The sequence below is a fragment of the Nicotiana tomentosiformis genome, chromosome 10 (genome assembly GCF_000390325.3).
Source record: "Nicotiana tomentosiformis chromosome 10, ASM39032v3, whole genome shotgun sequence".
Taxonomy (NCBI): domain Eukaryota; kingdom Viridiplantae; phylum Streptophyta; class Magnoliopsida; order Solanales; family Solanaceae; genus Nicotiana; species Nicotiana tomentosiformis.
In genome coordinates, this window is record NC_090821.1 from 11,889,686 (window position 1) to 11,903,388 (window position 13,703).

Consider the following 13,703-nt stretch of genomic DNA (forward strand, 5'->3'; position numbering starts at 1 on the left):
GAAGCAAAATATAAAACTGAACGGAAACTAGCGCTGACTAAAAAATAATATAAAGTTGGGCTGACAAGGCCGTCATGACTACTATAGCTGACAAACCAACAAATTATACATATCAGGTCTACAAGTCCAACATACTACACTAGCTGACAGGATATGTCTACAAGCCTCTACTGATGGATATATTATGATCGGAACAGGGCCCCGACCTACCCATAACATATATACATACATATAGAAGATGTACACAAAATCGTAGACTCGACAACTCCGAAGGACGTGGAGTGATGTCGCCCAAACTCACACCACAAATATAGGTAGTGAGGCGATCGAAGCAATAATAAAACCTAACGCAAGTGGGTCGAATCCTCAAGGAGTTAGAATTGGGATTAGGTATATATTTAGTGTAATTGTACGATATGCCTTAGATTATACTTCCACATTCTTGTTTGTTGTTTCTACTTCTACTTTAAACTATCGATTGCAATTATAAAACTAGAAGACAATATTTTTGGTTTTGGTTGTTTTCCAAATGATAAAAGATCTAGGGTCGTAGCGTCCACCTAGGTGGTTACCTAATGGGTTGTAAATTTTAGGGCAAGTTTGATTGGTCGGGGTTGTAATATAGCAATCACATGCAATTACCCACTCTATACCTCTCGGTAGTTTGAGTGATTTTACCCAATTTGGCTTTCTCAAGTCCAACTGGGTATTGCACAAATCAAGTGATAAATGCTCAAGTCGGGTCTTACTATCTCTAGATTCAACCCTTTAATTGGGGCTACCAATTTCTTGAGTTCACCCTAATTTCTTGTTAGCCAAGTTTTTCTAGACTTAGTCTCTCTTTCCCAAGTAGAGACTAAGTCAATTAGGCATGAATCAATGTTTGCAACCATTAATTCTTGAATTCAAGCAAGAACTAGGCTAAATATCACTAACCCAATCACAAACAAGTCCTAAAGCAAACACCCATTAAGTACTCACACTAGGGTTGGGCCACAACCCTAGCTAGAAATTTAGCTACCAATGAAAGATGAAGAAATACAAGCAGAAATTAAGATAGAATGCATAATAATTGATTAGGAAAAGAAAATTTAATGTTTAAATGTTAAGCTAGTACAAAGTTGCCCAATACAGTAAATAAAAACGCTCTCAGTGTTTAGGTGCATAAAACTTAACCTAAAAATGACAAAACGTTTTATACTAAGATGAAAATATATGACAAAAATGCCCCTGCGAAGGTTATGCGGCCGCATAATTTTGTGTGCGGTCCGCATTCTTGGAACTTGGGCTTGGCACTTTGGGATTTCTGCGGACCACATAAATATGAGTGCGACAACGCTTCTAAGTGTGCGGCCGCACAAAAAATAGTGCAGTCCGCATTCCAACTTGACTCTGAAGTCCCATATCTATGATCTTTGTCTGCTGCGGACCGCGTCATATTGAGTGCGGCTGCACTTGATATTCTGCGGCCGCACAATTATGGTGTGGTCCGCACTCCTTGAGATAAAATGCAAGTAAAAGAGAGCAAATACGCGATCAAAATCCCTACTTATTATGGAGCTTACCAATCAGTCTGAACTCAGGAAATACCTACTGAGGAGGTCTACCTGTCTGTCTATCTGAACCTATACGCATGAAATGCAGCGTCCCCAGAAAAGGGACATCAGTACAAAATAATGTACCGAGTATATAAGGCAATAAGATAACTAAAAGCTGAAACTGAACTGATAATATAATAACTGAAAGTAACTGGGAGTCAAAGATGATCTGGAGATATACTTACCTACTGATACTGACTCAACTCCTTCAATATAGTAAGTAAAATAAATGTCCGGCCCTATAAGGCTCGGTACATGTAACTGCTCGGCCATTATAGGCTCGCTCATAGGCGCTCGGCCATACTAGGATTTGTATCTTGGCCATCTTGGGCTCACTCATAGGCGCTCGTCCATAGTAGGCTTGGTATATAACTTACCATCTGATCAAAGGTTGCCGAATAGGGGCCCGCCCACCGATTATAGCTTGATGGTGGTGAAAATACTGTAATACCGTATATATATATATATAGGCCCTCTGCTCTCTTGACTGAAAAAAGACAATAACTCAATTGAATATAAAGTCCCGATAAGGGAGAATACTATAACTTATGAGACTATGATAATGTATATAAATTCGGGAGTATGAACTTCTCTTTATGCCTCGTTATCAAACACATGTAGTTACAAGATCATGCCAAAATGAAGGAAGGGCTTAGCCTTAACATACCTTATCACAATCTTTCCAATCACCAAGTTGAACTCGCCCCTTCTCACCTTAATCTAAAACAACGATAATAATACTATCATTAAGTTACAAAAGGTACAACTATCGCACAACGAATGATAAGCTAATTTTGTATTAAAACGAATAGTGATGTGTGGCTATAATTCATGGTTTAGCACACTATTTGCCTAGCATTTTATACGCTTTAATGATAACTTACACTTTATTTGCTCGTAATGAAGTCCATTTTATGTGTAGGTGAATTGGAGATGAAAGCAGAGCAAAAGGGATACTTAAAAGTCGAAAGCGTTCTCGGGAAGCAGTTGAAAAGGAGAAGCTGGCGAAGCCAGGCCTACACCAGGCGTTATACCTGGCAAAACCAGGCATAGAGCAGGCCTTATACCTGGCGACGGCAGACTTGTAGCTGGTGAGAGACCTGACAAAGTGGGGCAGAAGGCTAGATTGACCAGGCCTTACACCTAGCGACGCCAGGCCTGGGGCGAGGTCCACCAGGCGTTAGGCCTCGCGAGGCCAGGTCTGGGCATGCATAGTCCGAATTTTGAAGACTTATTTCGTCTTTGGGTTTGACTAGGACTTTGCCTACATATTTAGGTATTTTCCTACACATATAAAAAGACATAAAAATGCCAGTTTTGAGGACTTGTGCAACCTGAGGAAAGAATAGCTTGTGGAATCAACCGTTGGGAGTTAGAATCATCGATTTCTACATCCTATCATCTTTACTTTGTAATTGAATTATGCAAAATATTTGGGATATTGTTACTATGAGTATGAGTAGCTAAACTCCTAATCTAGGGTTTTGATGGAACCTATTGAAGGATGATTTTCTTGTTACGTTAATATAAATTTGCTGTAGTATTTTCTCTATTTGTTCAACTATATTATTCATGTGGTTGATTGAAGGGCCCTCAATTAGCTGTGCCTATTTAGTATGTATTACTCAGGAGAGAGTGCATATTTAGGTAGTTATTGAACAACATCTCTCCTAACGTATATGAGGGATCAATACGAAGGGTTTAAAGGTGGGATTAGGGATAACGAAACCTTGGTACGATCTGAGTGAGTCGTACTTAATGCCAGCTAGCGTAATTCAGGAGAATATGTCTAGTAAATTATGGTAATTACTCGGGAGAGAGTTACAATAGTCATAGTGCTCATGATCGATAGAGAAGACTTAGGCAAATTTATAAAAAATGTAGCGGAAAAGATTCCGACAATAGGGGAAATCACAACTTTAGATCATTCCAATTCTTGTTTACAAACTGGTCGTAGTTAGTTATTTATTATTACAATTTCATTACGTAATATTTAATTAATAAACGTCCAAATTATTATTTAAATATTTCTTAAGATTGATTGCGTGAATTTGTGCGGGTCTAGCAGCTGTGGTTGATAGGTTAATTCCCTGTGGGATTCGACTTCGGACTTATTAGCCGGAATATATTTGCGACGACAACTTGTCATTTTTATAAGACATAGTTGAGCATGATCACACAACATCTCCCCTATAATCCTTACTTCCTCCAAATTCAAGATAACGCCAACAACACCAAAAACAACAATAACAACATATATATACATTATTTTCCAACCTTATGTACACCACAAAATACTACAAAACATCCCAACACACCCCAATCTTTTCATATACAAAACAACCACCGTAGTAGTGTCAACAACCCGAAAATATTACGACGAACGACCATCCCAACATCCTGAATTTATGTGGTGTTTCTACACACTCTTCCTCCTCCAAAACTTTACAAACCAATAGTAAAACACGCAGCCCAACAGCAACACCAAACAGTCTACAAAATAGTCCACAAAACAGTCCACTACAAGTAAATAACTCGAACTCACGGCTTCCGATCACCGTCCCGTGAGTTCTTACAAATATAGAACAAATTACTATGCATATACAGCAGAAAAATATAGATGAAGGAGAGCAGTAAACTTACCTTATTTGTTGGATAACTCAGCTCCTATCTTGGTTCTTCAAACTCTAGGCTTTACCTCCAATTAGAACTTGAAAGGGAGAGAAAGTCAATTGGGGTTTGTGTGAAATATTTGGGACACTTTTTGCAGTGATTAAGTCTGGTTATTTTTTCCTATTATCAGTCTAATATATAAAGGGGATATTCCTTTAAAAAGGCCTCTTTGTACGACCCGAACTGGCCCATTTTTTGGATTCTTGGTTAAGCAAGTATGTGACAGTCTCCGCAGTCTCGTAAAATCGCACATATCTCTCTACTACGATATCGTATTGATAAAAGGTATAATTCTTTATAAAATAGACTCATAGATATTTAATTTGATGGGTAGAAAACCCCATAAATCTAAGTATATTGGGAGAAAATTACAGTTACATTTGACCCAAAGTTTCAGTAAAACTTATGAACGTAACTTGTGATGACTTTCATCGACTTTTGTTTCACCACTCGCTTGACTTCAAAACATAACACATGACTATCATACGACTAACATAACTTATAACATAACCTCATTGTTATATTAAACACCCTAGTCTCACACTAAAAGTACATGCTATAACATTCCCAACTTGTCGACTTTCGACGAAATATTATTTCTTTAACTCCTTTAGCTTCTGAACCTTCCAACCCTCTTTGTACTTGTTGTTCATGATCTTCAATATTTGTAACCTCCGAGGTAACATGATTAACTTACTTTATATATTTTCAAAGATGATCTCATTTTTTTTGGTCCTACATTAGTTTACTCACGACGCAGTTTTACGTACAAAAATATAGGGTGTAACATTATTCCCCCCTTGGGAACATTCGTCCTCGAATGTTTACTCTTAGAGACTTTGGAAAATTTTTGCCAGAGTCTCCTCCGTACACTAGACTAAAACCAACCTGCATGCAGCTAGAAAACATACTATGCATGCCATACATGGCCAATGTCTATAAATAGCAACACTTTGCCTCACACAGCCATAAATTATAAATACTGAAAGTCAAGAAATAAGAGCTTACCTGATGACCTACTAGCCTGAATAGAGTTGTGCTGTAGCATCCCATCTCGAGCCATATCTTCAGTTTGAAATAGGTAGGGGTATTTATACATTATTTATTCTCCGCTTCCCATGTCATCTCTTCCACATTCTTGCTTCTCCATAAAACCTTCACGGAGGCTACCTTCTTATTTCGTAGCTTGCGGATTTGTCGGTCTAGGATGAAAACTGGAATTTTCTTGTATGAAAAGTCCTCCGTAATTTGTACATCATCTGTGGGCACCACTCCGGTAGGATCGCCAATGCACTTCTATAGCATAGATACGTGAAATACCGGATGGACTGACTCTAATTCTGAGGGCAATTCTAACTCATAAGCTACTTGGCCCACTCTCCGAATGATCCTATAAGGCCCAATATACCGTGGGCTAAGCTTGCCTTTCTTGCCAAACCTCATCACGCTCTTCATAGGGGATATCTTTAAGAATACCCAGTCATTAACCTCGAACTCTAAGTCTCGTCGCCACACGTCAGAATATGACTTCTGACGACTCTGAGCTGTCAACAGCTGCTTCCGGATAAGCTTTACTTTCTCTAGGGCCTGCTGAACTAGGTCTGGCCCATGTAACCCAGATTCTCCAACATCAAACTACCTTATAGGAGATCTACACTTACGTCCATACAAAGCTTTGTACGGAGCCATCTGGATACTAGAGTGGTAACTGTTATTATATGCAAACTCGATAAGAAGTAGATGTTCATCCCAACTTCTTTTGAAAACTAACACACATGCCCGTAACATATCCTCGAGCGTCTGAATTGTGCGCTCGGCTTGTCTATCTGTCTGTGGATGAAAGGTTGTGTTGAGATTCACCTGAGTCCCTAGACCTCTCTGAAATGACCTCCGAAAATATGCTGTACACTGGGCCCCACGGTCAGATATAATAGATACTGGTACTCTATGTAGCCACACTATCTCCTTAATATATAACTTTGCATAATCTTCTGCTATATATGTAGATCTGACTGGTAGGAAATTAGCTAATTTTGTGAGCCTATCGACTATCACCCATATAGAATCGAACTTACGATGAGAACGAGGTAAACCCGTGACAAAGTCCATGTTTATCGCCTCCCATTTCCACGTCGGGTTCTCTATAGTCTGCATTAGCCCTCCGGGCTTGTGATGCTCTGCCTTCACCTGCTGGAAACTAGGATACTAGGCGATGAACTCAGCAATGTTCTTCTTTATATCGTTCCACAAGTATGCATCCTTAATGTCATGATACATCTTTATCGACCAAGGATGAATGGAGTATCACAAATAATGTGCCTCTGACATAATCCTGTCTCGTAGCCCTGCTACATCTGGAACACACAGACGACCCCTATATCTAAGAACCTTATCTCCCTTGAGCTCTAAAAATTACTTCGTGTCTTAAAAATTGTATTTACATTGAATTATTTTTAACCAGAGTCGATCTATTTTAATTTTTCATTTTGTTGTTAAATTAATTTTTTTCACACACATATACGTAAGGAAAAATCTTGTGTTGAATGACACTCTTTCTAAATATCTCCGCCACTATACGTATAGTTACTTGAGAGAATCTCAGAATCCTATCAACGTGCAAGTTAACGAATTCTTCTTAGTTGGACAAAGCGGGCAATATGGAGAAATGAAGTCTTGAAATTGCAAATACCAAAAAAACGAAAAGGGAAAGGAAGAAAAAGATGGCCCACGAGACACAAGGTGATTGAGAGGAGAAGGTTGTTGGTTTTGGGGGGGTTGAGATGTACCTAAGATGGTCAAGAATGAGTAAGTAGTCTGAAGTTACCAATTTTGAATAAGCTGAGGCTGCACAATCTAAACTAAAGATGGAACAAAAGAAAGGCATGAAGGGAAACCCATTAAACACAAGAATGGAGTCATCTACTTTTTCGGCTAAATTCTAATTTAGTTTTGCTTCTCCTGATCGCCCTAAGCTCCACTCTTTTGACTGATTGTTTGCATTGTATTATGAGCAGTAGCGTATGCAGAATATTTCATAAGCAATGACACAATTTGAAGAAGTGGACTAATGAACAAATAACTATAATGATAAGTGGTGTCATTTTTCTTATACAATCCTCAATATTTTTATTTTTCTTACATATCTAGTAAAAAATTTTGACGAAGCGGTGTCCCGTTACACCACATGCAACAAGGTGCATGCGTCCCCTAATCCCAGATTCTCTATTGCACCATGTGAATATGATTCTTATCACCTTTCCTCATGCTATCTGTACGCGGTCTTTTTTTTCCGACCTCTCACTTTGTTGTTCTTCTTCTGTGCTGTCGCTTGCATGAAGACCCCGATTAATTCGACTTCCCAAAATGCCCACCTCCACCACCACCCCTCACCACCACTACTGCCGCCCTTCTCCTTACAGGTTTGTATTTTCGCATCGTTTTAGTCGATTGATTGAATTTTAGAGAACTACATGGCAAAAAGAGGATTACTCGAAACAAACTTAGAAGATATTTTAGTAGGCCGATCACAAATGACTAAGACACCTTTGAGTACACCACATTTGAAGAATTATTCGTTTAACTTAAACTCGATTGGGTATATAAGTGATTTATGTAGGATTTTTTGCGATGGCATCAAACTAATATCACAAATCGGTTTATGAGCGAATATGGGTCTAGGACTATCTCAATTTTGAAACTTGTCCGAAATTGATATTTACTCCACTTTTTATTATTTAATAAAACAAAAAGGGAAAGGAAGAAAAAAGATGATAGCAAGAAGAAATAAAGAGACAACAGGTTGTTTGGTGTGTGAGTCTGTGTGTGTGTTGGAGAAGTACAGAAGAATGAGAAGAATGAGTTGGAGGTCCAAAATTACCAATTTTGAATAAGGTGAGGCTGCAAAATCTTTACTAAAGATGGAACAAAAAGAGAGGCATAAAGGGAAACCATTAAGCACAAGAAACCAAGACTGTCAATTTTGATGCATGGAGAGAAGAGCTTGGAATTCTAAAGTAAGAGTAGTCATAAAGCAAGTCCTTGGATTTGTCTTGTTTTTAGAAGAGGCTTCTATTCCTCCCATTGTCCAATACCTCTACTTTATCTGCCTTTCTTGCAACTGTTGTTATTCTCATTCTTTTGCCGCCTCAAAACTTATGTTCTCGCAATTAAGCCATTTCATTTCAAAATAAAAATAGCATAGAACAAAATAAAAAGGCTAAAAGCTCACTTATAATGGACCGGAGGGAGTAATGTATTAGCTGAACATGTTAGCAAAGCTAAAATGCTAAGAGGTTCAAAAATCAAGAGCAAGCAAGCCGTGAGCATAATCTGATGAGGTGGCAGATGAGTTGGCATAAAGTTCAAACAGACTGGATTGGTCATTGTTTGGTCCAAAAGAACAAGACAAATGATAGGGATGTGGGGAACAAATGTTAAGATTCTTGTCTTCCCAAGAATGGTTCCAATTTTAACTTTCTATTCAAACCTGCCAGTGTCTTCTAAAACAGCCTTATATTATTGCTTCCATAGCAGGTTCATGATTGAGGTGAATCTTGAACTTCTTAAGATATTTGCCCTGGGTCCCTCCCTGCTTTAGTACCTTTAGTTTTGCAAATCCCATTAAAGATGACACACAAGTTTATATATAAATTCCTTAGGAAGATATAATGCAAGAGTATAGCCACAGACAAAGCACTTATTCTCTCTTCTATTCCTCTTTAAGTGAAGAAATATGTGCTGTTCTTCCTGTAAGGTGATGGTTCTAATTCTTTGTATTGGGTTCTTAAATATTCAACCAAAGATGGTTTCTGCTCTGGGAAGTATAGATATTGCTCTCAGATGGGGAGAAGGCAAGTTGTTTTTTCTCAGAAGTTCTCGGATTCTAAAGGCTGTTGACATGCAGGATCTACACACACAGCTGAATATAGCGCCTGCCCCTGCAATAACGTTTGATCCAAATCAATCGAGCAAAAGAAGTGTGAAAAAAGGATCAGACCCCATCCACAATAGGTGTTGACGATCTTCGCAGAGTATGCAAAGATGAAACCATAACAATACTCAAGAGCAAAGAAGGAAATGGCTGCCTTCTTTTTTCATCAGAACATTTTGTTCGAGTATAAGTCATTATTTGAAAGCAGACGATGAAAGAGGGCAGCCAGCAGCTTCATATGTTATGTAAAGCAAGAACCATAGTCAAATAGATTAGGTTTGTCATGCTCATTGTGATACACAACAGAATGTTATCTTACACTACATAGGTTTTGTTAAACTTATCATTGTTTTGTTGTTTGAATATCAGTCTTTATTCAAAGCAGAAGATGAAAGAATGCAGAACCTCATATTTCTTGTCAGATAGATTAGGATTTGCAATCTTGCTGTCATGAACAAGCAAAATGTTATCTTCAACTATATAGGTTGGTTAAACTCATCATCACCTCTTGTGCATGCAGAAACTTCATATGCTATGTAAAGCTAGAACAAGAGCAAAATAGAAAAATATATCCATGCGCATAATAGTTAATTTCAAACATCAGCAATTCTTGCATGTATGATGAATTACATTGAATTTTCTGAACCTTTTTCTACTGCGCAATTTTCTTCATCTCATGCATATGCTTACGATAGTAACATATTGTCAAGACTGTCTATTGTTGGTTTCCTTTATTCTCTGCTGACAAAGTATCACTCTGCATTTGAGTTAATTTCCATTTACATCAATGGTAATATTCTGGTTGTAAATAAAACATCTCTGCCAGAGAACAATCCAAGAGCCATAAACTTGTATATGCAACTTCATAATGAAAATAATATACAAGGAGTTGTTAAGAATGGCACAAAACAGTTAAATATATTCATAGTGCAAGTACTTCTTAAAGAATCGAGACTGACCTCGCAGCTGATCTCCTATTAGAACTAGCGGTCCTTGAGGAACAGCTGTGAACTATGGTATCTGTTGTTGCGATGAGCCTTGAGTTGTATAAATGACAATTTTCTTGAAATTGCCTGCCAAATCATATCCACTGCATCATTAGGTTGGGATGGATGTTGGTATTCAAAATGTTTGGTGAGCTCCTTTAGCCTTTTCCACATTTTGGTCCATTGATCCTCCTTGATTCCTCTAAGAAAGTTCAGAAGATAACCCTTCTTTACAGCATCTGAAGAACGGACAAAAATGCAGAACTTGGAATAATCTATAACATCTTCAAATGGTAGCTCAATGTCATCGCTAATTATTACAGGAACACAGTGACTAGCAATGGCATCAAATAGGCGATTGGAAGAGGGAGTGTCTCCAGCAATATTCAGGCAGAATTTTGAAGAGGCCATTCCTCGTCCAGCCTCCCTGACGCCGTTTGATCTGATGCTCCCAAAGGTAAAGTGTACATCTTTTTCATCCTTGAGAAGGTAGTATAATTCTTGACGGATTGTTCCACCCTGGTATTATATAAGCAAAGAAATGACATCATGTACTTCAGGTCAACAGCATAACGATCAAGCTCCTATTCTCAAGCTTGAAAATGACGTTTACAAGAAAATCACAATTTTGTTACTTAAGTGACATCTCAAAATCATAATAAATAACTTCATTTTTCTGTTTGGCTTCTTCTGTTCCTATATCTCTTCTTTCTTGAGGAGCTACTGACAGTACCAACAGCTCATCATGGGATTCTTCCCGAATTTCTTTGATAACCTTAGAACTAAATTAGATCTACAATGTCCTGAAACTATTAAAACAATTAAATCCATGACATCTTCCAAATTCCAAACACGATATTCAAATCTTAATAATCTATCATATTTGGATAAAAGAGAACCAAGGGAGTAAAATGGGGAATGGCCAACGTTGACTCCGGGGGAAGGGGTTGGTGGTAGGGTTTGTGTAGGTTATCATCATATTAATAAAGGTCAACAAAAAAGGAGAAAAAGAGAGAAATCTGTTATACTTGAGCGATAGAAAGAAAGAAATAATTTCAGTTCCTCTCTTAAATGCTGTACGTCCTCAACTATTCCAATATTACAACATAGAAACGGCTATTGTCTGGAGGTACCAGGCAAGAGAATATTATGGTGCATGCTATTTGTGAACCATGAACAATTTAAGTAGCATAGGGGATTCAAGGACGACAAAGGTTTGAAATGAAAAACTGCTGCTACTTTATTCTTTCAAATTGATTTCGTAATTTCCAGTGAAGGTTTTACCATAATTAATAAGAGGATATGTAGAAATTTATCTGGCAATAGTACTCAATTTTCGCTGCTGTTAAGTAGATTGGGGTGCACCGACTAAATGCAGGCTATGTTATAGTTAGATATAGATTTAATTTTATCTGCCCTGAAAATAGCAACACAAGCAACAATATAAAATGTAGGCAAAAGAAGATATGCAACTTACATCTTTCCTATAAATTGCCCCCTGGAAATAAACCAATATATCACGCTGTCTAAAAGAGGGCGAGTTCTCAGCATCTAATGTCCTGACCATATGTTTGTAAGGAGCAATCACATCCTTTTCAATGTTTGCTGTTTCAGCTCGGTACCTTCCAAAATCTGCAAGGACAAACATGGCTGATCCCAACTTCTTTCTTGCAACCAACATGCTATTGGGATGGTGAGCGACAATCAGATGATCCGCCCCACCCTTTAACTTCCACTCATCTCTACTTCTTAAATATTCCACCACTCTATCCTGTAGTATTCTATTTAGACTTACCTTCTCCTTCCCATGAGGCTTAGAATGCCGATTGTAACTCAAAGACGAAAAAAAAGCCACAAAAATCACATCGGCTTCACTTGAATTCTGCACTCTAATAGCAGTGCATGGTCTAGTAATATTTGGTATATTTGAAGATAGAAGGTCAAGTGTAAGCCAATATTCGATGCTATGCTGTAAATTTAAGCCGCCAGGGTATGAGGGTACTTGACCCTGTATACCAACATTAGGCCACATTTCATTCCCACTTCCTTTCCAACCTAATAGCCCAAAGTGAAATTCAGGGGGTAAGTCATGCATATACACCCTAAGAAGAGCTTGTTTCGCGTCACAAGCTTTATTAACTCCTACTCCAGCTGAACTGTTGCTGGAACTGGATGTTTGACACGCTACCTCTTGGCTTTTCAAGCTTTGTTCAGAAGAAGTTTCAGGGGTCAAGAAAGGGGTTTTAGATTCTCCACTTGTGACACTCGAGGTCGAGTAAAGGGAAGTAGTATTAACAAGAATTAACCTAAACACTGATCTTGGTATGAAAGAATTGTCAGCAAATTGAAGAAGGGACAATGAAGAAACTACCAAAACGAAAACCGAAATAGCTATTAAACAAGATAGAAACCTGGATGCTAGCATGCTCTTTTCAAGAAACAATGACATTTTTTAAGCTAAAGAGATTTATGCCAACAATACTGATATAAGAAAAATTAGTATCTGCTTTTTCATTCACACAAATTCAGCAGGCACTAACTACTTTCATAAACCCCTCAAGGTTTTCCAAGAACCAAAATTGGTAAAGTTGAGATTTTTCACCACCTAAATTTAGCTCCTAAAATCCATAAAGTTTGAATCTTTAACCAGAATTTATGCTTTTATACTGCAGAAGAAGCTAATATATACCTGCAATACCAAAGAAAAATAAGGAAGCAAGATTTATCAGACATGCATTAGCTGCAGAATTAAAAAAGCCATAAAAAAAAAAACTTTGTCAGCTGAAAAACAGATTATATTTACCTTTTATGATCTACTGAACAAGAAAAACCAAACCCAAATTGAGAAAAAAAGAAAAACATGAATCTTGATGATTTGCAAAACCGAATATTTAATTCTAATAAGGGTCATCAAGATTCATAGATATTCAAGAAAGGAAATACTCAGCTAAAAGTTGAAAGAGGAGTACCAGGTAAAGTTGATAGTACTTTCACATGGTTAGTCTGACCAGTTCCAGGCTTAAAAGGACCGATTCTTGGGATTGTTGGGTACAAAATATATTCCTTAAGCTTTCTTTTAATAGCCTTTAATATACTCTAAGTTAATACCCCATTTGATTTAATTAATGTCCATGTTAAAAATTGCAACTTTTGGAGAGGACTAAGAATGAAGTAACAGCTGGTGTAGTTGATTTTTGTGACCTCTACTTTTCTTGTGCCTTACCCACACCGCCATTCAGTGGCGGAGGTGTAAAATGACATCCTTAGCGAAGAAAATATATTGTGTAGCTAGATAAAAAAATAAATTATATATGTATATACAGGAGCGGAGCTATAGTTATGGGTACGGGTTCGGGCAAATCCAATAACTTTTTTCAGAATTCTGTATTTGTATTAAAATATTTATTAAATCTATATAAATATATACTGCCGAACCCAGTAACAAAAGGGGTCTTGGTTCAACGGTAAAGGTTATGGGTTTGTTGGAAAAGATGGGGGTTTGATTCCCCCTAGAAG

General features: G+C 37.7%; 1 protein-coding gene across 5 annotated transcripts; it reads right to left on the reverse strand.

Moving 5' to 3' along the window:
* Positions 1-8,590: 8,590 nt before the first annotated feature.
* LOC104102886 (probable arabinosyltransferase ARAD2) lies at positions 8,591-13,405 on the reverse strand. Of its 5 annotated transcripts, none has more exons than XM_009610735.4 (4): positions 13,157-13,405; positions 11,665-12,876; positions 10,161-10,706; positions 8,591-9,208 (listed from the first exon to the last, which is right to left on the reverse strand). In XM_009610735.4, the coding sequence occupies exons 2-3, from the start codon at positions 12,634-12,636 to the stop codon at positions 10,185-10,187; spliced, it is 1,494 nt and encodes a 497-aa protein (XP_009609030.1). In that variant the 5' UTR covers positions 12,637-12,876; positions 13,157-13,405; the 3' UTR covers positions 8,591-9,208; positions 10,161-10,184. The 5 variants fall into 5 exon arrangements, with proteins under 5 accessions (XP_009609030.1, XP_009609031.1, XP_033513770.1 ...); XM_009610736.4 differs by lacking the exon at positions 8,591-9,208 and adding an exon at positions 9,761-9,958; XM_033657879.2 differs by lacking the exon at positions 8,591-9,208 and adding an exon at positions 9,761-10,062.
* Between the last annotated feature and the right edge of the window lie 298 nt (positions 13,406-13,703).